The sequence below is a fragment of the Cebidichthys violaceus genome, unplaced genomic scaffold, assembly GCF_023349555.1.
Source record: "Cebidichthys violaceus isolate CVI_PGR_0920_01 unplaced genomic scaffold, fCebVio1.0.p SCAF_35, whole genome shotgun sequence".
NCBI lineage: Eukaryota > Metazoa > Chordata > Actinopteri > Perciformes > Stichaeidae > Cebidichthys > Cebidichthys violaceus.
Window position 1 is genome coordinate 70332 of NW_027176539.1, and position 25998 is coordinate 96329.

General features: G+C 42.1%; 1 protein-coding gene across 2 annotated transcripts; it reads right to left on the reverse strand.

Annotated features, from left to right (window-relative positions):
• Positions 1–2478: 2478 nt before the first annotated feature.
• slc9a7 (solute carrier family 9 member 7) lies at positions 2479–25777 on the reverse strand. Of its 2 annotated transcripts, XM_068725424.1 has the most exons (17): positions 25386–25777; positions 21325–21527; positions 21145–21222; positions 18392–18468; positions 17526–17638; positions 17337–17442; positions 16530–16671; positions 16317–16422; positions 15193–15281; positions 14554–14667; positions 13409–13520; positions 13157–13310; positions 10531–10593; positions 7573–7636; positions 7001–7083; positions 6086–6191; positions 2479–2911 (listed from the first exon to the last, which is right to left on the reverse strand). In XM_068725424.1, exons 1-17 carry the CDS (start codon positions 25654–25656, stop codon positions 2648–2650), a joined length of 2145 nt encoding a protein of 714 aa, XP_068581525.1. In that variant the 5' UTR covers positions 25657–25777; the 3' UTR covers positions 2479–2647. The 2 variants fall into 2 exon arrangements, with proteins under 2 accessions (XP_068581525.1, XP_068581526.1); XM_068725425.1 differs by lacking the exon at positions 10531–10593.
• Between the last annotated feature and the right edge of the window lie 221 nt (positions 25778–25998).

The following is a 25998-nucleotide window of genomic DNA, read 5'->3' on the forward strand; positions in this document are numbered from 1 at the left end:
GAACAGAATAATAATAAAGAGGTTCAGATGTGGACAATGTGCAGAGAGACAACATGGCGCCGAACAAACTGCAGGAGGATCACATCTTTTATCTTTTTATTTCAAAGAGAACAGTTGTTCCCGTTTATTATCAGCTGGGCTGTCCGATCAATGGCTGGTCAGGTTTCTGGTAAACGAAACTTAGGGAAGTCTCTCCATCGCTGTTGTTGATGCGTCCGTGACGTTTGAAACAATAGGTCAACATGTTTGCTCTCACGTCTGTGGGGTAGATACAAAAGCTACAGCCGCCGAGCTTAGCATAGCTTAGCTTAGCTTAGCACAAAGACCGGAGGAGAGTGACCAGATGAGCCGAGGGCCTGCAGCGCATTACATCATTACATTCAGCGTCAACAGACGAGGGCCGACCTTCGACCGTTTTACATGTTTGTCAGAGATGTGTTCGTTGTTTGTTTTAGAAATTCAGCATGAAAAAAAAAAAAGCTTAAAAAACGACTAAAGCGATGAAATAAATTCGGAGTGGACTGATGCTTCATTTGTACTTGTGCAGATGTCTGATTGGACGTCAGAGTAGCGTCACCGTATTATTTCCAGGCACAACTTCTCCTCCTCATCGTCATCGTTCAACTCTTCCACAAAAGTTTGTCCCAACAAAACTCCATAAAAAAAAATAAAAAATTCAAAAATGGAACATTTTGAATCCCGTCTATGGAATAAATCACAGAGCTCCTTGTTTAAAACCTGTGGGTCCAAATCAAAAAGACATGAAAGGCCACGAGTAATCTACACATGTTGGACGTGAACGATTCCTCCACACAAACAATCAGACGTACAGATTTAGTGAACGAGGAGAATTTAAATCTCGTGTTTCTCAGAGCTCAGACGTTTCTTTGAAATAAACTCATCCAGCATGAACAAAAGAAATTGAAGTCGACTGAGAGGGAGCGACCCTACAAAGAACAGTAATAATAATTATTATAATAATAATATTCTTTCTTGCACACTTAAGTTTTATTCGGCTGTAAATAATCAAAACTCTGGTTCAGACTGAAGAAAGACGGATAACCATCATCTGTCTTCACAGTTCCTGTTAGCCGGAACGAGGCTAGCCGTTTCCATCCGTTTCAAGTCGTTGTGCTAAGCTAAGCTAACTGGCTGCCGCCTTCATAGGTTGTTGTTTTTTTTTGTTCATGTATCATCTAACTCTCACAAGTCAGAAAACGCTTTTTTTAATCTACAGGATAAATGTCCGGAGACAGAAGTGTTGAAGAGCATAAACAGGTTTAATATCAAGAGCTGCTCTTCTGCTACGTTGGGATGTTAAGTTTGACCTTTTATTTAAAACTTCACCATTTGATTTCTGACATTAAGGCAATTATCTTTTCTATTTAATATGCAAATGAGGCATTATCTAAATGTTACAGACGCAAATAGACAAAGTAGTAAAATAAATGTTTTATTTCCACTAGTCTGAAAGGAGAAGTTTAAAGAAGTACTTTGAAACCTCTCAATAACTTTTTGTTTTTGGACTACAGGTCGGAAATGAGAATTTAAACCGACATTCTTTCACTATTTTGTGACATTCTCTAGACTTGATAATAACAACAAATAACCATTAGATGCAGCCCAACACAAATAGATGCATGTGATCATTTTAGAATATTTCTCTAGACCATAAAGTTACGATGAAGGCCCAGCTCCTTATTTTATTCATAGTGTTTCATTTGCTCTTCTGCTGATTAAAGTATTTAAGAAACAATATAAGTAGCAGTGAAAATCACTTTGGGTTCCTCGTTGTGAAAACAAGTCCAGCATGCGGACCAAAGACCCGGCTCCAAGACGACACACACACACACACACACACACTCTCTCTCACACACACACACACACACACACACACACACACAGATGGTGTTTTGTAGCGGTCACAGGACGCCCTGAAAGCAGCAGCCCCACATATAGAGAGGAACAAAGCTCTGCATTGTCGCTATTTACATGCTCACATTCTTCACCCGTGGCGGGCGGAGAGGGCGACACATTCAGTGTTCGATGCCACACACACACACACACACACACACACACACACACACAGGCCTGTCAGCAGCTTCAGATCACTAGTCTTGATCTGTAAACTATTAAAGCCGCTAGATGAGATAGTGAAGAAGCAGCTCACTGGTGAACTCTGAACCTGGTCAGATCACATGATGAGAGACATTTCTTCTTCTTGCTCCTCCTCCTCCTCCTCTTCTTCACTCCAGCTGAGTCACATGTTCAACAGATTTTTTTCACATATCCTGCATAATAAAAGGTTTCCCTGCTGTTCCTGCAGAGGAATCGATCAGTCGAATTGCGTAACATTGAGGACAAACGTCTCCTCATGAGGACAAACATCTCCTGATGAGGACAAACGTCTCCTGATGAGGACAAACGTCTCCTCAGGACATACACTCTGTCTCTGTAATGAGGATGAAATGCTCTCTCTCTCTCTCTCTCTCTCTCTCTCTCTCTCTCTCTCTCTCTCTCTCTCTCTCTCTCTCTCTCTCTCTCTCTCTCTCTCACTGTGTGAGGGCGAGGCGGTCTCGGGGGAGGTTGGCAGCAATAAAAGGACAAAAAAAGGACATGGGGGTGGGGGGGTTGGGGGTTAGGAGGATCAGATGTGATCCTCGATGGGGAAAACCAGGCGCGTGCCTCTGCTCAGCAGCTCCTGCTCGCGGGAGTCCAGCTCGCGCTCCAGCGCCTCCTCCGAGGTGCTGCCGCTCCTCTTTCCGTTGGCGCTCCAGCCCGAGACTCCGCCCCCGTCCCCTCCGTCCCCCCCACCGGATGCCCCGTTAGCCGTGACGGAAGTGTCCCCGAACGTGAAGGTGAGGTCGGCGTCGTTGCGGAGGATTTCGGAGTCGTGGTCCCTCAGCTGGTCCTGAAAAAAAAAATTAAAAACCAGAGTGGGACATGAGGGGAGAGGACACAGACCGGGGACACTCAAAACCTCATAAGGGACTCACAGAACGGGGACGCTCAAAACCTCATAAGGGACAACGGGGACACTCAAAACCTCATAAGGGACTCACAGAACAGGGACACTCAAAACCTCATAAGGGACAACGGGGACACTCAAAACCTCATAAGGGACTCACAGAACGGGGACACAGCAGCCAAATGGACTTGAGCCGTTAGAAAAGTCACTTAAAAGCACACATTGCATGCTGGGTAAGTAATGAGTAGCTCTGAAAATGCAGCGTGAGGTTCTCACAAACTCTAATTGACTGGCTGAAAAAAATCAATAGTGTGCTCTCATGTCCCCCGGAGGGAGGACGGGGGGGGGGGGGGGGGGGGGGGGGGACGAGTTAACGTCGGGTCATCAGGACTACTCTCATGAGAGGATCAACAAAAACAAAACAGTGTTGTTCTCCAACAATTAAATAAATGATAATAAATCCATCAGTTATTTTTGGTTAATTTAAGGATATTTTCTTACTGTTTTATTATGAAAATACTGTTTAATAAACTTATTTAGATTCATTATAGATTTATATCAACATCGTTGGTTTTGGCTGATGTCGAAAAGTCTAAAAATGACCTCCTAACGTCTTTTCCTAACATCTTTTCCTAACGTCTTTTCCTTGACCTCTTTGGAAAACGTCATCCGCTGACGGTCTACTGTGAGAGAAACTACAACAAAGAAGGACTACAAAAAGTGAAACTAAAACATGACCCCAATGAAATCTATGTTAGCTTAGCATGCATGCTAAATAAAGAGCTCCTTCTGTGAAGGAGAGAAACCGGAGCCGACTCACTCATTTAACATCAATGAAACTGTTCAACATCAATATTTCCTTTGTCCAATAATGTCGATTCAAACGTTCGGCCTAGCTTGTTTTGTTTTCTTACATGTTCGAAGTAAATAAATACTTTATCTAAAAAAAGGTAAAGGAAGATCCAGTGTTTCCTATGCTAAAGGAGATAGGAAAGGAAGCATTGAAGCACGTTTCCTTAACATTTAGAGGATTCAAACAGCTCTTATCATTGCCTCTTTGATACTTCAGGTCATTTCGCTCAGTGAGGAACCTTCTGAAGAAGAAGAAGAAGAAGAAGAAGAAGAAGAAGAAGAAGAAGAAGAAGAAGAAGAAGAAGACTGTTCAACTGCAGCCCATGTCTGTTTATTTATAGCACGCAATTAAATTAATTCATTTTCAAAGCTATGCAGCCTGAAAATTATTTTCTACAACCACATTTCAAAAAAAAAATAATTCGATTTGAGGTTATTGTTTGTGGAACATTTTCTCTTCCTCCACATATTTCATAATATCCATAACCGAAGAGGAAGCAGGCATGGAGCTATATTTAATCCCGTCCCCCCCCCCCCTCTGGACCGTCCTGATTATACGAGCAACATCCGAAATTCATCTGGCAACAGACCAGGAGAGGAAACGTTTATGGATAAAAGGCTTGAAACTTTGTGAAAATCTAATTTAAATGACCCATCTGGCTACTTTACGTAAAAAAAAAAAAAAATGACATTTAGAGTTAATAACCCGACAGTGAAGGGCTCTCTGAGACGAGAGTATGATCCATGTTGAAGTGTGGCTGTTTCTGTGTTTAAAACATCGGAACAGCGATCGTCATTGAGGGGGACTGAAAAGGGTCTTTTGTGCCCTCTGAATGCAGAAAGGCTTCTCTGAAGGCCTCGGTGCTTTTTGTGTTCGCTGGCAAGAACTGAGAATACTTTGACGGTATTTCTGTTCTCCTAAGAGAAAAAAAAAAACCTTCAGTATTCACAGAAAGCCTTCTTGAGGCCATCGGGGGGGAGAAAACTACCTCCTTTATGATGTCACACAATTCAGAGGCAAAGTCCCGCCCCTTTCCGTGGACCACCATGGGACCTTATTTCGGAAAAAAGTATGTATGATAGTCAACGGGGAAATACAAATATTTTTTTAATTGTGCCATGAATTAAATGTATGTTTGTAGATTTAAAAGTCGGAAACCTGCAGTTAAAGCTGCATTCTGTCCACCAGGGGGCGACTCCTCTGGTTGTATAGAAGTCTAGTCTAAAATGACTCTACTTCTCTCTTGATTTATTCCCTCAGTAAACATTGTAAACATGAGTTTATGGACTCAATCTCTAGTTTCAAGTCTTCTTCAATACAGCATGATGTTCATTTAGTAAGTTATGGTCCATTTAGAGTCACTTCCTGTTCACTGGTTGCAAAGAAAACAAGATGGCGACGGCAAAATCGTCGAACTCGAGGCTTCAAAATATCCACAAACAAGTAACGTCACAAGGAAAACGTCCACTTCTTATTTACAGTCCGTGTTTAAAAGATAATTTTGCACGTCAAAAAAAAAGTTCCAATTTGTCATAAAACTGTGATAATTCATAATTAGAAAGACGACACATTCAAAAGCGTTGTAAGTGTCTCAATCGTTCTTTCTCTTCCTGGCTGATAAAAAAAAAAAAGCTACGATTTAATGTTACATTTGTGAAAAGGAACATAGCTAAGTGAGCTAGCTAGCTAGCAAGCTAAGCTAATGGCAGTGTTGGCGTCAGTAACGTACATTGTGAGAAAGCGGTTTCACACAAAACTAAACATTAAGACAAACTGACATTTTCTTGACGCGCAAAAAATGATCTTTTAAATGCACAAACATCATACGTGTATTTCATAGCACGATTCAAATGTGATCAAAAAACTATTTCCCGTTAACTATCGTGACATATTGGTTTTTTTTGATACAAGGTCCTGTGGGTGACATCAGAAGGGGGCGGGACTTTAGACATTTAGTTTGTTTTTTTAAGACACGTAAGAAGCTTTTAAATTCAGAGGTGCGTTTACTGACCTATTTTATATCAGAGAACTAAATCTCTTCAGCTTGTGTTAAACACAGACTTTATTTCAGACTTCTAATCTAAAACGTATTCAGAAGACAGTGACTTCCAGACGAGCAGACAGGAAGTGAAAAACAAAAACAAAAGAAGAGATTATAATGGGGAACATAGATACACGAGAGAGACATCAATCTGGCATCAAACTGTTCCTTTAAATGCAGTAAAGAGGTTTTTTTTATTTGTCGGACCCCGTGAACCACTCACCTCGTAGGCCTGCCGGCTGGTCAGACAGCTGGCCAGCGGGCCGCAGTAGGCCGGCAGCGTGGAGGTGAGAGGAGGTCCGCTGTGGGTCAGGATGGGCTTCAGGTAGCTGAACAGGTGTTAAGGAAGACCAGCTGGACAGTTTGTTTAGTTAGTGTCTGTACCACCATCAGAGGTTCCTTTAATCACTCACGCTCCATGCTTCGGTTACGAGCCCATTAATAAGAACGTTTGGGTTGCCATAGCAAGAAGAAGACGAGGAAGGAAGAAACCCTCGCCATTAGTTATCGGCTCTTAGTAAAGAGGGTGGTAGCATGACATCTGATAAAATACAGTTTGTAGAAGCTAATCCAGTAGAAAACAGTTCAATCTGGCTGTGTACTCTGAATAAAAACAGACCTCACAGTCAGTGATTTCCCACCAGATATTCTCCTCCTGCAGTAAGAAGCAATAACAACATTTCAAATGATGAATTATGTTTTAATAACGCAGAGGACGACTGCCAGCAGGATCTATTTGGAGCTGAAGTCCTCCGTGAGCAGCTGAGGGTAGAAATCATTTTGGGGATGCTTGGCAGCAGAGCGGGCTCATGTTTGTAATTAGGCAGGCTGCATTGCATTCTGGGAATAAACCCATGAGTGCCCAGCTCAAGTGGTCGGGTCGCCGGTCCCTTTGAGGAGAGAGGCTCTCCGTCAAGAACGCGCGTGTTTGAGCAGAAATGTGCGTTAACCTCTGCTGCGCTGGGACACGAGAGGAATCCACCCTGAAATTAAATATTAATAATATCGAAACAAGTACAAGAGACAAAACGGCTAAGTAGAACCGGGAGCCAATCCCCGGTTCTGATGAGTGAAGTCAATGCTTCGCATGTTAAAGCTTCTCTCTACCGTCCATCAGGGTCAGGCACAGAAAGGATACTTGTGATCGAAGGTGTACCAAAGTCTGAAGAGCCACGCGCTCTCCTGTTTGGTTTTACTCTGTCCTTCGGCCTCGGATCCCTCCTGGAGAAACACAACACAACCCACATGTTCTCATCATGTTCTCATCTGGATCCCCCGGGATATTCTCCTCCAGTTCATCCAGTCGAGCTTTGTTTATTCGTTAACGCCCTCAGAGTCACTTGTCTTCAGACTCGCTGGCTGAGCTCCGCTTCAACATTAAATTGAAGTAGTGGCCGAGAGTTCAGCGCCGCTTTATTAAAAAAAGGTCACTACTTCCTGTTTTCACTAGAACTCGGGTTCTATGTAAAACCAAATATAGCGTTTGTGAAGCAGTGAGCATCCGACTGTATAAATGAGACACAGTTTTGGTTTTCATATAGCTTCGCTGTTGTTAAAACGCGGCCTCCATTGACTTCAATCCACCAAGGCTTTCCTCTGGTTTTTGAAGCAACACGGGGAGAGTAACCGATATACAGATGGTTATTTTTTTTGAGGGTGAAGAATTCCTTTAAAGCGAATAATAAATAAAGCATTGAATGAGAGCCTCACCCCCTGGAGGACCTGGAAGCTGTCTCCACAGGGCTGCTGGTCTTGATCTGGATCCACACCGACCCTGAAACACACAAATATAAACACCTCTGAAGTAACTAAACTGCAGCTAAACACTGTGGTTCATATTTGGTTAGATGCCAGACAGCAGTTGTTTTGTTTCCCCTTCTTTCTTGTTTGTAGTTGACATGATTTCGTGGCGACTGCACCTGCAGATTTGTTCTCTTTGAAAGCCCACACTCATGAAAAGTGCTGAGCGTTCGACCTTTCAGTGGCTAAAAATTACTGCATATGAGCATTTAATCTGATAGACACACAGATAAAACAGCGAGGAGCTGAAGGACATTGCAACAGACGGGGGAGAGATTTAAAATACAGATAATAGCCTTTTTGGCTCGTGATGCAAAAAAAAAACAACACAAAACCACATTTGTGTAGAACAGGCTGTTTCCACCAAAATCCCCCTCAGGTCCCCCCTGACCCCCAGACAGAGAGACATTCAGCATGCAAGAAGTGAAGACGCTATCATGTGATTTAACCCTTCCATGTGACAACAAAGTGGTTTTATTCCTCTACAGGCATGAATCCAATATTTTTACTATGATTTTTTTTTTTACAAATTTAACAAGTAAAACATTGTCAAACACTTAAATGTTTTTAAGAACAACAAAGTCGCAGTAAATAGTATTAATTGGGGTTGAAACATGGGCCAGCGATTCACTTTCTTTCAGTTAGATGAGAAGATCGATGCCACTCTCAGATGTCTCTGTAATATGAAGCTAAAGCAGCCAGTTAGCTTAGCACAAAGACTGGGAGCAGTGGGGAAAATAGCTAGCCTCACTCTTCTGGCTGCAAAATACCAAGATGGCGATGGCCGAACAACTAAGATGGCAATCTCCAAAAACCAAGATGACTATTGTCAAAATCCAGGATTACGAGAGCCAAAAAAGCAAAACCGCTATGGTCAAAATCCAAGATGGCTACGGTAACAAACCAAGATGACAACGGCCAAAATCCAATATGACGACAGCCAAAAACCAAGACAACAATGGTCATCAAACCAAGATGGCGACGGACAAAATAACCAAGATGTTGACAGCCAAAAATCAAGTTAGCAATGGCCAACAAACCAAGATGGTGGAGGCCAACAAACCAAGATGGCGACAGCTAACTAAGCAAGATGACCAAAAAACCAAGATGGCGACGGACAAAGTCTACAAACAAATGGGCGACGTCACAAAGACTACATCCACGTCTTAATAAACAATCTATGGGGGTCACATGCCGGCCTCTTTCTTGGCCACTTAGCCGTTTCCACTCTCTGTGCTAAGCTTACGAGCTGCTGTCAGTTAGCTTCAAGTCCTTTAATAGCAGACCACCTCAAGGTGTCACTCAGAAAAAAAAAAAAAACAGGACATTCTGATGTAGCATTTCAAAATAAAAGCCCTTCAAAATCTCATTCACGAGCCCACTTCAAAATCATATCCATGAGACAATTTGTCTAATTTCAGATTTGATGTTAGAGGAAACGGTGCATAGTTGCAACATAATTTCACTTCAGGCTAATAGCAGGTCACCTCAAGGTGTCACTCAGAAAAAAAAACTTCTAATTCACATAAGCTGTGAAGCAGTGAAGTCTAATCCCTGTGGCCCAGAGGCCATGGCAGAGACGTGTAGCCTTTCACGGCTACATCTGAAGCTGCAGCCGACGCTGCGCAAAAGGACTCGTGGTGATCTTTGGACTTCTCCATGACAGCAGATAATTGAGGAAACAGCATATTTTTTTTCCCCTTTCTGCTTCACCTCCTTGGCAGCTTGAGAAGGAGCAGGTTTGTGCGTGTCCATCTGTGTTGAAGGACGTTCTCCTTTCATAATGACACACACACACACACACACACACACACACACACACACACGATCTTCAGGGGGTGGAGCTCACATGCAGGTCAAAGAAATGCAAAAACTAGGAAGGATCTGAGATTAAGACCTAGAGTGAGAGAGGAACACAGCACAGGAAACTGTGCTGTGTTCCTCTCTCTTCACGTGCACACTTATGTCACACAGAGTCCCACTGACTGACTAACCTCTAATCCTAATCCTGACAACATTCCCTCCTCTCCTTAAACCCATCAAATATTCCTCACAAGCACATTTCGTTGTCAGCGTTTCTGTCCTCTAAGAAGACATGCGATCCTCGGAGTCAGAAATGGAGAAACCCCTTTTGGCACAGCAGCTCTCGGTTTCTTTCTTAACTTCCTGTTTTGATTCACATCAGATCGTATCACTCTCACACACACACACACACACACACACACACACACACACACACACACACCCCCGTCACGGTGTGTGTGATTTGTTCATTGCACGGTGGTGAGAAAAGAGATACTGGTGGACAGTTCACAGAGTCTACAACAAAACAGGAGACGGACTCAGGTTTCCACGTCACCCGGAGAAAAATAAAAAGAGTCCTGAAGCAGCTTGCACCTCCACCAGAGCTGTGCTGGTGAATGTGACGCAGTTGTATTGTTTTATTCTAACACTAACCATCCAATTTATATGACTAAGAATCACGTTCTTAAAGGGATAGTTCAGAAAAACAATCAATATCAGTTTAGGAGGTTCTTTTAGGAGGCTAGAACACGTCCACAGCAGAACATCACTTTGCTCCCGTGCTGGTTCTATGAACTCCTCTGCTGTAGTAGAACGCCGACTGTGGAGGAGAACCTCATACAGAACATCGCCGCTGTCTCTTTAAGAGTGTCAACTTCTCCCCGTGGCCCTTTAAAGAGGCGATGCCCAATGTTCCCAGTTCATCAGAAAAAAACAGAAGTGAACAGTGAAAAGAAAATGTCCCCATCTGAAGCAACCACCCACACACACACACACACACACACACACACACACACACCGTCTTTCCCAACACCAGTGACACCAGTTCAAATTCAGATACAGCACCTGAGGTACTTCCATTTCCCACGCTGCCGTCGCTCTTTCTGCAAAGCTTCGCTGTCCCCGACTCTGTCACATCATAAACACATCCAGCACATTTAGCTTTCCTGTTTTTGTGGGTCCGTGTGTGAAAACATCTGCATCACATTCTGATATGAACAACTGGAACGGTGACATCCGAGCTCCACATTAGACACAGATGGGGATTATCTGTCATCTATCAGAATTAAAAGTTGTTTTATTCATGAAAATTATAACGTTTCTACATTTTTACCGTTTAGATAAAAGCCTCCAAAGTGATTTAGAGGATCAAATGTTACAGTCAGTGTTGGTTTATTACAGAATTAGACTTTAATGAGAGCTAAAGCAGATAACTTTGAAACATTGAAACATTTATTGGCAACAATCTCGACCAAATACGATCCTCTGTTCTGCGGATGAATCCTCCGACGTGGCACAGAGGCAGAAGTTCATTAAATGAAAATTATGATAATAATATTGAATTATTACTGACATTAAGAAGATTATTTTTGGTATTACAAGTTTTCTGAAATGTTGTTTAAATGTTTAAATATGCAAATAAGGAATTATTTTATTAAATATGTGCACATTTTCATACATTTCCAGAGCAAATGTGAACATTGGATAAAGTCAGGTTCATTGTTCTTGTTTCATGTTGTTGACATTTTAGAGTCAAAGGTTTTGACATTGATGATATCTCTTTATATCACTCCATAAATCTATTTCCTCCATGTTTTATTAATAAATGTAGTATAAATGAGTCTCTGGATGATGTGTGAACAAACTCTGTAGAACCCTTCGGAACACAGAGAGGAATGAAGTCCATTACTCACATTAAGATGATTATTTGTTTAAATATGCAAATGAGACATTATGTGATGGTAACTTTTGGTGAATTTAGGAGAAATCTACAGACGTAAAACAGACAAATAAATGCGACATTAGAATAAAGAACATGGCTGATATCCGCCTGCCATTCACCACATGTCCCAGTTACCATGACAACAGGTTCATGAGGTTGGGGGGGGGGGTGTTTTGGCAGCTCTATAAAAACCTCTGGCTAACACACAACGGTTGCCGCTCGGCCCGAGGAGGCGTTTCTCATATTAAACGGAGCCTGTTGTCCTCAGGCCGCCTCTGCCTGCTGTCACACATCACCGGCGCATAATCCGCTTTGTCATGACCGATGGAGGCTCCCTCCCAGTGCATTATGGTCCGGCAACCAACAGACGAGACCCACGGACGAAACGTGATGCAGCGCGGATGCAGCTTCACCTCCGGCTCAGTGATGATCCTCAATGTGAGCTGGTTTCATGATTCACTATGAACAGTAATTGATTCACTTTGGGATTTTATTTTCTACTTTGAAGGTAAATAAAAGTGAATAAAAGCATCGAAATACACTAATAGAGGCAGTTTATATACGCTTCATTCTTTGTTCAGTCAATTTTCATATAAAAAACAACAAAACCAATAATAAGTTATTAGATTTGAAGTCGTGACAAACTAAAGCAGGGACTGAAATGTTGTAGTTTATTACACGTTAACGCTTATTTCATTTCCAGTGTTTGAATTCAATAAGAACAAAACAAAGACTGTAAAAGGTGTAATATAGCAACACCTTTTCATTTAAATAAAATATATTGACGTTTTTATATGAAGTCCCAAACGACAAATATTATACACATTTAGTTTTGATCCGTTTAGAGTATTGCACATTCTCATTTCCTTTTCAAAACTATTCCACAAATGAACTCCTCTGACTGTTCTAGTCTTTGCTTTTCATTTCTCATAATCTCTGTTTTTGTAAAATGAGTTCAGACTCACTATAATTCATTTCCACGAGGCTCCAGTTTAATGTCGTTTAAACTCAAATTCAACTAAAACGCAGTAAAATGTCTGATTTATCCATCATAGAAGTTATTTGGTTAATAAGTTAAGGCTTTAAAAGAAAGATGAGCCTTTTAAATTGATCTATTTTATGTGAAAAATATGATTAAAGTTTGTTTATTTTTTACAGTTCTTGATGGAAGAACATCAGGGATCTCTGGCTCCACCTCCTGGACTACTCGGTTCCACCAGAGAGCTCGAGGAACCGAACATCTCAGTAGAGAAGACGGGTATCGTTAGGATGTTAATGATTCTAGATTATTCATTATTAATTAAGAAAATAATCAACGTTGGTTTATTATTCTTGTGTGTAAATAAATAGTCTCTTGAGCAGCGATACAAGAAGTTCTAAAACCTTTAAAATACATTCTCATCTAAACAATCTCAGTGAATATCTTTTATTAATTATTATTAATTATGTTCTTATGATCCCAAATGAAGCAAAGAAGGAAGATTTACGTGTCTTTTTGGAAGTGTTATGTTTTCACTAAATCAATGTTAGACATCACATGTCTGGTCTTTTATTAGATAATATAATGGAGTATATTATATTACATTATAATATAATGTAATGTGGAAAAGTCTAACTCTGAACACTTTCTTTGCAAAAATAAATTGTCGTCTCTCCTCCGACGTTTTCATAAATGTTACGTTTTCACTGTGAGGACTTGATGCAGATTTTTTTTTTTCTTCAAACGTTAAATCCAAATTGTCAGCTCACCTGATGTGTAGCCATGACAACATGGGCGTCGTCCCGCCCCCAAACACCCAGACGGTGAAGAAGACGATGAGCAGCGTGGTGGTGAACATCATCTGGCGGGCGTAGGTGGCCGTGTCCCGGATGGCCAACGCGAACGCCATCGCCCCACGCAGACCTGCAGAGGATCACATCCGAGAATCATCCAATCACATCAGAGCCGCGACGATCGCTCGGATGAGTCCATTAGCGGGGAGACGACGCGATGTCAAATACCTGCGAACATCATCATGTGCTGGAAGTTCCCCTTGATCTTGTGCCTCCTGCCGAGGTTGAGAAGGAAGGACAGCGGGTAAATGTTCAGCGCTCTCCCGATGAATATGGCCGTCTGACAGGCGGGTTAAGAAGTCTTTGGACCATTAAGAGACGGAGAGATTCAGGGGATGTGTGAGTTCCTGAACCCCCCCCAGACCCCTCACCTATAAAACGTCACTCAAAGAGACACGGCGCAAAATGACCACAAAGTGACTAAATGACTACAAAGAAACACAAAACAACCAAAAAGAGACGCACAACATCTACAGAGAAACAAGACAACCAAAAAGAGACACAAAACATCCAAAAAGAGACACAATATGACCAAAAAGAGACACAAAACAACCAAAAAGAGACACAATATGACCAAAAAGAGACACAAAACAACCAAAAAGAGCCACAAAACAACCAAAAAGAGACACAATATGACCAAAAAGAGACACAAAACAACCAAAAAGAGACACAAAATGACAACAAAGTAACACACAAAAAGACCAAAACAAGTACAAAGAGACACAAAACTAAAGCAAAGATGCAAAAAATACTACAAAGAGATTCAAAACAACTACAAAAAGACTACAAGGAGAAACACAACAGCTACATAAAGACCAAAAATACTACAAAGAGACACAACACAACTACATAGAAACACAAAACAACCAAAAAGAGACACAAAATGACCACTAATTGACACATAACACCTACAAAATGACCAAAACTAGTACAAAGAGACACAAAATTACCACAAAGTGATGTAAAGCGACTACAAAACTACCAAAACCATAACAAAGATGCAAGGAATACTACAAAGAGAGACAACACAACTACATAAAGAACAAAGCAACCCAGAAGAGACACAAAAAGAGGCTGAACAACAATAGAGTCTTGCTCACATGTAGGAGAGGTGGTGACCCGTTGTCTCATAATCCATTCATGCTGATGGATGATATCTTTTTAAATAGCACAAAACTCTGGGACATCACAGCAGACTCAGAGTCATCGACTTTGACCCAGTTCTGCAGGTGTGGAGATATTTTTGTTCTACCGGAGAGAAAGTCCCAAATGGAAAAAAAACACACAAACTTGTTTCGCCCCAAAAAGGATACGAAAGCCCCGACGATGAAGATGGGGCTGAAAACGTGATTCTGGAAGGTGAAGAGAGCCAAACCCATGTAGGAGAAGATGAAGTTCTCAGCCAGGAAGTGAAGGACCTCGAACAGCTGCAGGGAGAAACATCACATTCATCATGAATTACAGTTAGAGAGAATAAAAGAAAGCATTCAAATGTGAGCAGTGGATAAAACCAGGTTTTAAATACTCACATTAAGACGATTATTTATCGTATTACAAGTTTTCTGAAATGTGATGTTTAAATATGCAAATGAGGCGTTATGTAATGGTAACTTGTGGTGAATTTAGGAGAAATCTACAGACGTAAACAAACAAAGAAGTAAAATAAATGTTTTATTTCCTCTAGTCTGAAAGAAGACGAGTTAAGGAACCAGTTTTTTTTTTGCAATGTTTACTGTCTAAAAGTGAAGATTCTTGTCATGACGTACATGTGTGGCCTGCTGTAACACTGGTCCCTGAATGCATCGCGCCGCTCGTCCCTAATCTGCACCCCGTCCTCAAGACTGAACCCCGTCCTCAGAAAACCCAGATTAAGGTCACAGCAGGCCGCTCATGGGGCCATCTGGCAGCGTGGGCCGGGCAGAACGGGGGGGGGGGGGGGGGTCAGAACGTACCTGCTTGGTGCGTTTGTTGGACTCTGCAGAGAGGTTGTTGTAGGTGTAGTGAGCCTGCGTGATGCCACAGAACAGCACGGCCACGACGCCTGTAGTCACAAACATCAGAACCGATCAATCTGCTCCTTACTGGGAGTTATAATATCGGTTTCATTTTAATGTCCCGCACATCTGCTGCATAATCTGAGTTTAAGTCCCCGTTACATTTCATTACTGTAGCAGACAGATTGAGCTCTCTGAGGGCGGGTTAGTTTAAACGGCTCATCGGGACGTTATTCAGCAGAACCAACAGCGTGGAATTAAAAGATAAAATCATGGTCATCAAATTATAACTTTATCTGCAGAAACAATAATAAAAATATTTAACAACTGAAGCTTTATTTGAAGAGCAACTAACATTTTGAAAGGAAACCTGTGTCATGAAATATGAGGGCATTTAACAGGAAGGAAAGTTTAATAAGAGAAAAATATGTGAAGAAAAGTCTGAAAATGTCCAGAAATATGTGAAAAATATTCTAAAAATTATCTGAAAATATGTGAAAAATGTTCTAAAAATTATCTGAAAATATGTGTAAATATAAGTAAAAATAAATAAAAATAAATAAAAAGATGTAAATATATGTCAAGAAATACGTCAAAAATTACAGAAAACTGTCCCAAAAGATATGTGAAAAAAATCCCCAAAAATAGTTAAAATTATGTGAAAGAATATTTTTTAATGAAAATATGTCAAAAAAATATGTGAATAAATACGTTTCCAAAAAATATGTGACAAAATTCAAAAAATGTCCGGAAATATGTGAAAAAATGTCAGAAAAAGTTGTGAAAAATGTTCATAAGATGTCAGAAGAATACGTTTATGAGTTTCTGAAAAACAATATGTGAATGTATGTCCAGAAATACGTGAAAAATATTCTAAAAATGTCCAGAAAATATCAGAAAAAAAATGTCCGAAAATATGTGTAAAACGTCTGAAACATAAGTCATGTGCTGAATACGATCCTCCTCTAAGCATCCTGACCACAGCTATCTAGTGCCTACTTCCCCACATCCCTCCCCAGCAGCAGCAGCAGCAGCAGCAGCAGCAGCAGCAGCAGCAGCAGCAGCAGCTCTTAGTGTCTCACCTGTGAACCCGCAGGCTTCAGCCAGCAGGAAGGTGCTCCAGGACATGAGGAAGAAGAGCGCCGTCTCCAGCAGCGGGAAACAGTGCAGCTTGGTGAACTTGGTGACGTGAGAGTCGAGTTAAAGACGTCAACACAGTTTTAGATCTTTACTAGAGCTCACCTGCTGTCCAAAAGAAATCAAATAAGTCTGACATTAGACTTTGTGAAGGATATGAGAGCGGTGACGACTCCCGTGGCTGCACCCATCACGAAGGAGCCGCTGAAAATACCCAGGAAAACCCCCACCGACTTGAAGAAGGCCGCGGCATCGAACATGTGTGTGTTGGCTCCGCTGGGCTGGTACGCCACAATAGACCTGAAACACAGTAATGGATGTCAAGTCATGAATTAACCACTTTGTCAATGAGGTTTTGAATGGATTCATCTCCTCATGAGGACAAGGAGGACACGTCTAACTTTGGCTCTTTTTGGAAAATAATTTCTATGATTTGTTTACATATAATGAAATACAATAATTGTTTGTTTACCTTTGTGCCTCACTTCAAAAACAGTTGCTCTGATGTCTTATAAGATGAAAATGAGTGTACATATTAATATTATTTATTTATTTTCAAATAAAAAAAATATAAAAAATTAAATAAATAAAAATTAAATTAAATTAAATACAAATTTTATAAAAATAAAAATAAAATAAAAACCAGTGAGAAGACGAACTTTCAAAAAAATAAATTAAAAAAAATTATGCCATAAGGAATTAACACAGACAAAATGATGGAAACATTTAAAATAAAAAAGCTAAACTTGTGATGCTCCATTGTTTTAAAATAACTAAATAGTAAGTAGTAGGTGCTTTGTAATATCTCCAGCAGAGGGAGGCAGAGGGCCGTCCGTCCGTCCAGAGGAGCGGAGCTGAATCCGTCTCTCACTTCAGTGTTGAATTTCACCATCAGGAAAGAAAAAAGGAGCTCAGGAGCTTCAGAGAGACGTTCATCTGGTGAAGAAGGAGGGAAAGGGACTCACGAGGAAAGCACGATGGCCACCGCGTCGTTCATCACACTCTCTCCGAACAGCAGAGCGTAGAGATCCCCGTCTGCGTGGAGCTCGTTGAAGATGGCCAACACCGTCACTGCACACGTTTAAAACATTTAAAACATGGCGTCAGTTCGTCCGCTCGGTCGCAAACTGCGGACGCAGCTCGTGGTCACGTACCCGGGTCTGTGGCCGAGATGATGGCTCCAAAGAAGAGGCAGTCGGTGTAGTAGAACTTGTCGGTCAGCTGTCCGACCATCTGCATGAGTTTGACCACACCGTACATCAGATTCCTGAGGACAGACAGACAGACAGACAGACAGACAGACAGACAGACAGGTGAGACATGCGAGACAGACAGGTAAACGGAGCTTTGATCATTAAAAGGCAGGGTTGGTCTTCTTCTTCAGAAACATTTGTTTCAAACGTTTTTGTTGAAATTGTTATTTCATCCTGACGGCAATCAATGAATCAAAATCTGTGAGAAAGAAACGAGAAGAATCTGATTCTGAAAGACTGAAATAAGACGACTAATCATTTCATTCAGGTCCAAAGGAACGATTCAAAAGGGCTACCTGTCTGTCTACATACCTGTCTGTCTGTCTGTCTACATACCTGCCTACCAACCTACCTGTCTGTCTACATACCTGTCTGTCTGTCTACATACCTGCCTACCAACCTACCTGTCTGTCTGCCTGCCTATCAGCCTGTTTACCTACCCATCTTTCTGCCTACCTGTTTGTCTACATACCCGTCTACCTGCCTAACAACCTACCTGTCTGTCTATCTACCTGTCACTCATTCTTCTTCACCAGCATCTTCCTCCAGCTTCTCTCTTAACAGCGGCCATGTTGTTTGTTTACGTTAGGGGGGGGGGCGTGTCTCTGTCAGTGATGAAGAACTTGGGAGACTTTTAAGAGCTGATGAAGCTAAATACTTTGACCGGAGGAGATCACTGAGCTGAGGTCAATAGGCCGGATCACTTGTTAAATCTAGAACACCAACCCCCACCTTTAAGGTTTCATCAACAGAAAGTAGAAACTCACCCGATAACAAAACAAGAGATGGCAGTGCCCAGAAACGCATAAGTTATGATCGAGCCCAGATTCCTGAAGAAGTGTCTCTGGAAAAGGAAAAGGAGAGCAAACGAAAACACACACACACTTTAAGTTTAACTAAAGTGTTACACTGAACTTATTTAACCAAACACAACAAGTCAGTGAAGGCCACACGAGAGGGGGGCGTGACAGCCGGTCAAACAGGAAACACAAACACACATTCGGCTGTTTGACTGGTTATAAAACAAACAGCATTCGAGAATGTCACACACAAAGAATGTTGATTCCAATGTTTTCAAGGACATGTGTGTTTTCCTGCCCGACTGTGAGGAGAGATTGTTGTAAAATTCTTCTGTGGTCCGATGACACACCCAGTAACAATCCTGTGTTTGGCTCCAGTCATCTAAAGCAGATTAACTGAATCAACAAGTTAACTACAAACTGTTCACATGTGCTCAGAGTGAACGGCTTAACGTGACCTCCTGCTTCCTGCTTCCTGTTTCCTGAGGCCGTTTGTCTGACTCATCAAAAAGCATCTGGAATCAAAGTAAAGGCAGTCAAAGCAAACCGTTCCTGAGATTCTACATCGTCTGACATCCCAGTGAACACCTCCGTCATCTTTGGTAACTTTGTGTGTATTTTTACAATGACTTATAGAATAGTATTCTAATTCCATACAGTCTGTACTACTATGACTAAGTATGTACTACACACTGTAACGAATGAGTTTGTACTACACACTGTATTGAATGAGTATGTACTACACACTGTAACGAATGAGTGTGTAGTACACACTGTAACGAATGAGTGTGTAGTACACACTGTAACGAATGAGTGTGTATTACACGCTGTAACGAATGAGTGTGTATTACACGCTGTATCGAATGAGTGTGTAGTACACGCTGTATCGAATGAGTGTGTAGTACACGCTGTATCGAATGAGTGTGTAGTACACGCTGTATCGAATGAGTGTGTATTACACGCTGTATCGAATGAGTGTGTATTACACGCCGTATAGAATGAGTGTGTAGTACACACTGTATCGAATGAGTGTGTAGTACACGCCGTATCAAATGAGTGTGTAGTACACACTGTATCAAATGAGTGTGTAGTACACACTGTAACGAATGAGTGAGTAGTACACACTGTAACGAATGAGTGAGTAGTACACACTGTAACGAATGAGTGAGTAGTACACACTGTATTGAATGAGTGAGTAGTACACACTGTAACGAATGAGTGAGTAGTACACACTGTAACGAATGAGTGAGTAGTACACACTGTAACGAATGAGTGAGTAGTACACACTGTAACGAATGAGTGAGTAGTACACACTGTAATGAATGAGTGAGTAGTACACACTGTAACGAATGAGTGAGTAGTACACACTGTAACGAATGAGTGAGTAGTACACACTGTAACGAATGAGTGAGTAGTACACACTGTATAGAATGAGTGTGTAGTACACACTGTAACGAATGAGTGTGTAGTACACACTGTATCGAATGAGTGTGTAGTACACACTGTATCGAATGAGTGTGTAGTACACACTGTATCAAATGAGTGTGTAGTACACACTGTAACGAATGAGTGTGTAGTACACACTGTAACGAATGAGTGTGTAGTACACACTGTATCGAATGAGTGAGTAGTACACACTGTAACGAATGAGTGAGTAGTACACACTGTAACGAATGAGTGAGTAGTACACACTGTAACGAATGAGGGTGTAGTACACACTGTATCGAATGAGTGAGTAGTACACACTGTATCGAATGAGTGAGTAGTACACACTGTAACGAATGAGTGAGTAGTACACACTGTAACGAATGAGTGAGTAGTACACACTGTATCGAATGAGTGTGTAGTACACACTGTAACGAATGAGTGAGTAGTACACACTGTAACGAATGAGTAGTACACACTGTAACGAATGAGTAGTACACACTGTAACGAATGAGTGAGTAGTACACACTGTAACGAATGAGTGAGTAGTACACACTGTATAGAATGAGTGTGTAGTACACACTGTAACGAATGAGTGTGTAGTACACACTGTAACGAATGAGTGTGTCTCCAAAATGCTTAGGGTTCATCCTCTGGACACCATGAATGTCTGTTCAGAACCTCACAGCGATCTACTCAATAGCTGCATATGATCCAGCAACCACTGCTGCCCTCCTGCAGACCGTTAGCTGCTAGCAGCTAAAAAAGAAGAATTAGAAGTGGAGCCAGGGTCAGATCCTCATCAGACGCTCTTCACAGCAGCGCAGCACAAGCTCACCTGACCTCCTTCATCCATCACTGTAGAAATGGATAATAATGAGGGGCTCCCTCTCAATGAGAATATAAATCAGCTGTTTAAAACACGTATTCAGTCTCCATTACCAGAATAGAATATAAATAAAGTATAATATAATAGAGCCACCTCAAAGCTTTCCCAAAAAAAAACAACATGCAGCTCAGCAACAGTCGAAAGCAGAACTTGCTCACGTTGTCAGACGTTTTTGATTTGCCAGTTTAAGAGTCAGAGAGGAAACGAAAGACATCTGCTGTCGACTTCCTCTCAAATAGAGGCGTGTGTGTGTGTGTGTGTGTGTGTGTGTGTGTGTGTGTGTGTGTGTGTGTGTGTGTGTGTGTGTGTGTGTGTGGGGGGGGGGGAGGGTCGCTCCAATGACACAGCAGTTTGTGGCAGCAGATCTGCCCCTGTGGTCCACATCGAAACACATGCAGCACCTCACCTTCTTCAGACTGTACCCGGCGTGGAAAATAATTGGCGGCAGCAAAATGTTGAAGAATACTTCAGGGTCAAACGTCACCTGGGAACAAAAAAAAAAAAAAAAAAAAAAAAAGAGACAAATTAAAAAGAAGTGAGGGGAGTGAGTCTGAAGAAGTGGGTGTTCCTCGCTGGCGGCCGTTACCTTGCGCAGCATGTCGTTCTGCTCCACGTTGTGGATCTCTCTGGAGTTGATCTCCCCTTTGAGGGTGTACTCAAAGAACTTTCCGCTGACGTTGAGCAGCACGGTGCTGACGGGTCCCACCTTCAGCGAGCAGCTCGGCGGCGTCTTGTTGTGGTAGCTGGTGGCAGGGATGCCGTATCGCAGGATCACGCCGACCAGCAGACCTGAGGGAGAACCAGATGTTATATCGATTCCCTTTTTATTGTTCCCGAGAGGAATTTGTTGCGCGCGAGGAGAATAAAAGAATAACAAAAGAACACCAATGTGACAGCAACTAATATCACATAAAGCATCATTTGGGACATTTATTAAAGACATCAGTCGAAATCTTGGTTTTTGTCCGTCGCCATCGTGTTTTCTAAGGTAATCACTATCTTGGGTTTTGGCCGTCGAAATCTTGTTTTCTAAAGGCCATCGCCATCTTGATTTTTGGCTGTCACCATCTTGTTTTCTAAGGCCATCTCCACCTTGTTTTTTGGCTGTCGCCATCTTGTTTTATAAAGGCCATCGCCATCTTGATTTTTGGCCGTCGCCATCCTGTTTTCTAAGGTCATCACTATCATGGTTTTTGGCCGTCAAAATCTTGTTTTCTAAGGCCATTTCCACCTTGATTTTTGGCTGTCACCATCTTGTTTCTAAGGCCATCTCCACCTTGGTTTTTGTCTGTCACCATCTTGTTTCTAAAGGCCATCTCCACCTTGATTTTTAGCTGTCACCATCTTGTTTTCTAAGGCCATCTCCACCTTGGTTTTTGTCTGTCACCATCTTGTTTCTAAAGGCCATCTCCACCTTGATTTTTAGCTGTCACCATCTTGTTTTCTAAGGCCATCTCCACCTTGATTTTTAGCTGTCACCATCTTGTTTTCTAAGGCCATCTCCACCTTGATTTTTGGCCGTCACCATCTTGTTTTCTAAGGCCATCTCCACCTTGATTTTTAGCTGTCACCATCTTGTTTCTAAGGCCATCTCCACCTTGGTTTTTGTCTGTCACCATCTTGTTTCTAAAGGCCATCTCCACCTTGATTTTTAGCTGTCACCATCTTGTTTTCTAAGGCCATCTCCACCTTGGTTTTTGTCTGTCACCATCTTGTTTCTAAAGGCCATCTCCACCTTGATTTTTAGCTGTCACCATCTTGTTTTCTAAGGCCATCTCCACCTTGATTTTTGGCTGTCGCCATCTTGTTTTATAAAGGCCATCTCCATCTTGATTTTTGGCTGTCACCATCTTGTTTTCTAAGGCCATCTCCACCTTGATTTTTGGTTGTCACCATCTTGTTTTCTAAAGGCCATCTCCACCTTAATTTTTAGCTGTCACCATCTTGTTTTCTAAGGCCATCTCCACCTTGATTTTTAGCTGTAACCATCTTGTTTTCTAAGGCCATCTCCACCTTGATTTTTGGCCGTCACCATCTTGTTTTCTAAGGCCATCTCCACCTTGATTTTTAGCTGTTACCATCTAGTTTTCTAAGGCCATCTCCACCTTGGTTTTTGGCCGTCGCCATCTTGTTTTTTAAGGCCACACTAAAAGCATCCAAATTCCCATCGCAAACCTAGCATTAGCGTTAGCATGCCATGTCAGTTTGCTCTCAATAATATCGCCCGGTTTCTTGTAATCCAGTAAACTCAATAGTTACGTTGTTCATAACCACAGAGGAAAACCAATGATTTCTTCAGTTTTCTTTATGTTAAAAGTCAACGAGTGGTTAATCTGAGTTCTAGTCTCATCGAGGGTTAAAAGGCCTCAGAGCTGCAGCATCGTGCTATCGTCGTACATCATCCTGAGAGCTAACGCAGACATTGGTGCACAATATGAATGTGTGTTATGATCAAACAGCAGAGGCCAGAGGACACATCGTCCTCGATGATGTGAAATGTTTGCTTTTTAAAAACGCCACCATCCAAAACAAAAGCTCCTGAGAGGACACCCAGAGACGGCAGCAGAGCAAAGAGAGGAAGACAAATGAGGAGACGGTGAGCAGAAGCTCGTGGTCAGAGCAAAAAAGGAATGAGGCCGGCGGTTAGAGAACATAAATCCTCTGATCGGGCGAAGCAAAGCGGTCAGGGGTACACACACACACACACACACACACACACACACACACACACACACACACACACACACACACACACACACACACACACTCTCTCTCGAGAATTAAACTGCCTGCTGTGTCTCAACAAAACAAACCTCAAACTTTAGGTTCTTTCCAGCTCGTGGGAGGTTCTGTTTTTTTAATAGGAAGTACCATAAAAGGAAAACTTAGCATTTGATGCCAATCCTGTAATAAATCATGCTCTTCCTTTAAACTCGATTGTCCCGTCACAATAATCTGATTATACCGACAGAACACGCCAAGGGTTTTTTTTCTGCAGAATCTGCTCTTTATACAGCAAATCAATATTGGAACAAGGTCTCCGCTTGGCAGCTCTTTCATACTGGCGATGGTCCACATAGTGACCTCTAAACTCCATCAAAGTGAACAACAGTTCTAAAAATCACTCCACAGGTTTATTAAATGCAGAGAGAGTAAAAACACACATCTGGAAATAGTAAACGTCTGCTGTAATAATATATTAGTAGGTTCCTGTTTTTGAACCCGACTGAAACTATAACTAGAAACAACAACAACACACGGGAGCTCAGTTCACTTCCCAAGCATCCAAAAACAAATCAGAGTCCGTCCTCTTCATGCGACGTCTGTGGTTAATAAGTGACGCTCTGATCCGCAGTGAAGAGAAACCCAATGTTCTCCTGAGACCACGGTTTCAGCTCCACACGTGGTGTCAGCGGTCACGGTCTGAAGTCATATGATCGCACGCACGCACGCACACACGCACACAGACACAGACACAGACTTTCTGTTTCTGCTACAGCAGCAGATCTCTGCTACATGCTCTTCTTAACGGTGTTTTTTTAGTGAACGTTCTGCTCTCGTGAGGACGTCCCTGAAGGAAGGAACAAGTAACTCACTGTCACAGAAACACATGCAGCTGCTCACTGACAGAACCGCTGGTGAATGTGAGGCGTCGGTTATCTTTCAACGGTTCATTTTAACAACCAAAGTCTGCAGTTGGGCTCGTCAACGAAGATATGCATGTACTCATCCCTGCACAACTCTTCACTTTAAATACACACATGACACTGTAAGAGCATAATAAAACAAGTCTGTTCTTAGTGTGTTTGTTTGTATATATTGTCATATTTTTTATTCTTAAATTATGTCTTTTACTATATTGCTTATTGTCACACGCCAATCACAAACTTTGCAATAAAGTGTTTCTGATCTCCGAAAATAACCAAACAAATATCTCACTGTGTAACTAATATATGCATCCGCTCACAACGAGCGCTGTGGATCCATATACATAAATATATATTATATTATATTAGAGAGAAGACAGACATCTCTATGGTCCACATCTGCAACTCACATCCAAAAAGAACGTAAGAGGAAGATTGTGTAGTTGTTGGATTTTGGGCTGGACTGTTCCTTTTAAAAAGATGCGTGACGATGTTAGATATTCTTATATTAAATGCACTTTAAAACAGCTAACTAACGCAAAACGTCTATAAATTTCTACTCCGTCATGTGTCCCATCTGTTCTTTGAAAGCTTTGAAAGATCAAATAGTCAAACGTACGAGTTATTTCTCTCCAGCAACATGTGTGCACACAGTATCTGATGTATTCTAATGGTAGCACAGAAGAACAGGAGCTGCATCGGGGTCGCGGTAATCTAATCTATGACAGCAGACACACTGAAGAAGTGCCTCGGGGTTATAACGCTGCACGTCGCTTCCAGAAACGACGTGAAACGTGTTCGCGCTTCAATCATCTTCAGCTCCACCACTCTGAATCATGCAAAGCCTGCTGCGTGTGTGTGTGTGTGTGTGTGTGTGTGTGTGTGTGTGTGTGTGTGTGTGTGTGTGTGTGTGTGTGTGTGTGTGTGTGTGTGTGTGTGTATGTGTGCGTGTTCGTGCGTACGTGTACGTGTTGGAGCGTTAAAAACCGACGAGCCTCACCGTAAATCATTGCCAGCCCGGTCTCGTGAAGGAAGCGCACCCTCCGGTGCTTGAAGAGCCAAATGGTGAGAATCGTTAAGGTCAGCAGCAGAATGAACGTCAGCAGATTAACGCTGTCCTGTCGGTGACTTTCCTCAGCCTCCTTCTCGGTGGTGAGTTCTTCCATTCCGCCGTCCTCCGCCCGCAGCCCGGACACCGCCGCGCTCAGGAGCATCCACACGGGCATCATCACGGTCTTCATCATCATCATCATCTTCTTGGTTCTCATCATCGAGCGTCCATTGGTGCAGGATGCTGCTGCTGCTGCTGCTGCTGCGGCTGCGGCTGGAGACACACGGAGGTCTCTATGCCATGTCACTGCTGTAAAGGTGCACACAGCTGAGCTCGAGCGGGGAAACGATCCAGCGCCGTCCGCTGCAGGGTTCAGCCTTTTAAAGGAACACTGCGCCACGCGACAGAGAGAGAGCGAGAGAGAGTGGCGGAGGAGCGCTGCCTGTGTGGAGGAGACCACATCGCACACACACACACACAGTTCACTTCATAGTGGTGGGGCTTCACTGCCATCAAAGTATATATATATATAAAATAAATAATTTATAATAATAAATACAAT

What these genes read in the sequence shown, in the direction of transcription:
- slc9a7 (XM_068725424.1), bottom strand. Translation starts at nt 25,656, where the DNA reads ATGATGAGAACCAAGAAGATGATGATGATGATGAAGACCGTGATGATG. An exon ending in CGGGCTGGCAATGATTTACG is followed by an intron (nt 21,528 to 25,385) that starts GTGAGGCTCGTC and finishes GTTCTCCCTCAG; the next exon opens with GTCTGCTGGTCGGCGTGATC. An exon ending in TCTTCATCGTCGGGGCTTTC is followed by an intron (nt 13,521 to 14,553) that starts GTATCCTTTTTG and finishes CCCGCCTGTCAG; the next exon opens with ACGGCCATATTCATCGGGAG.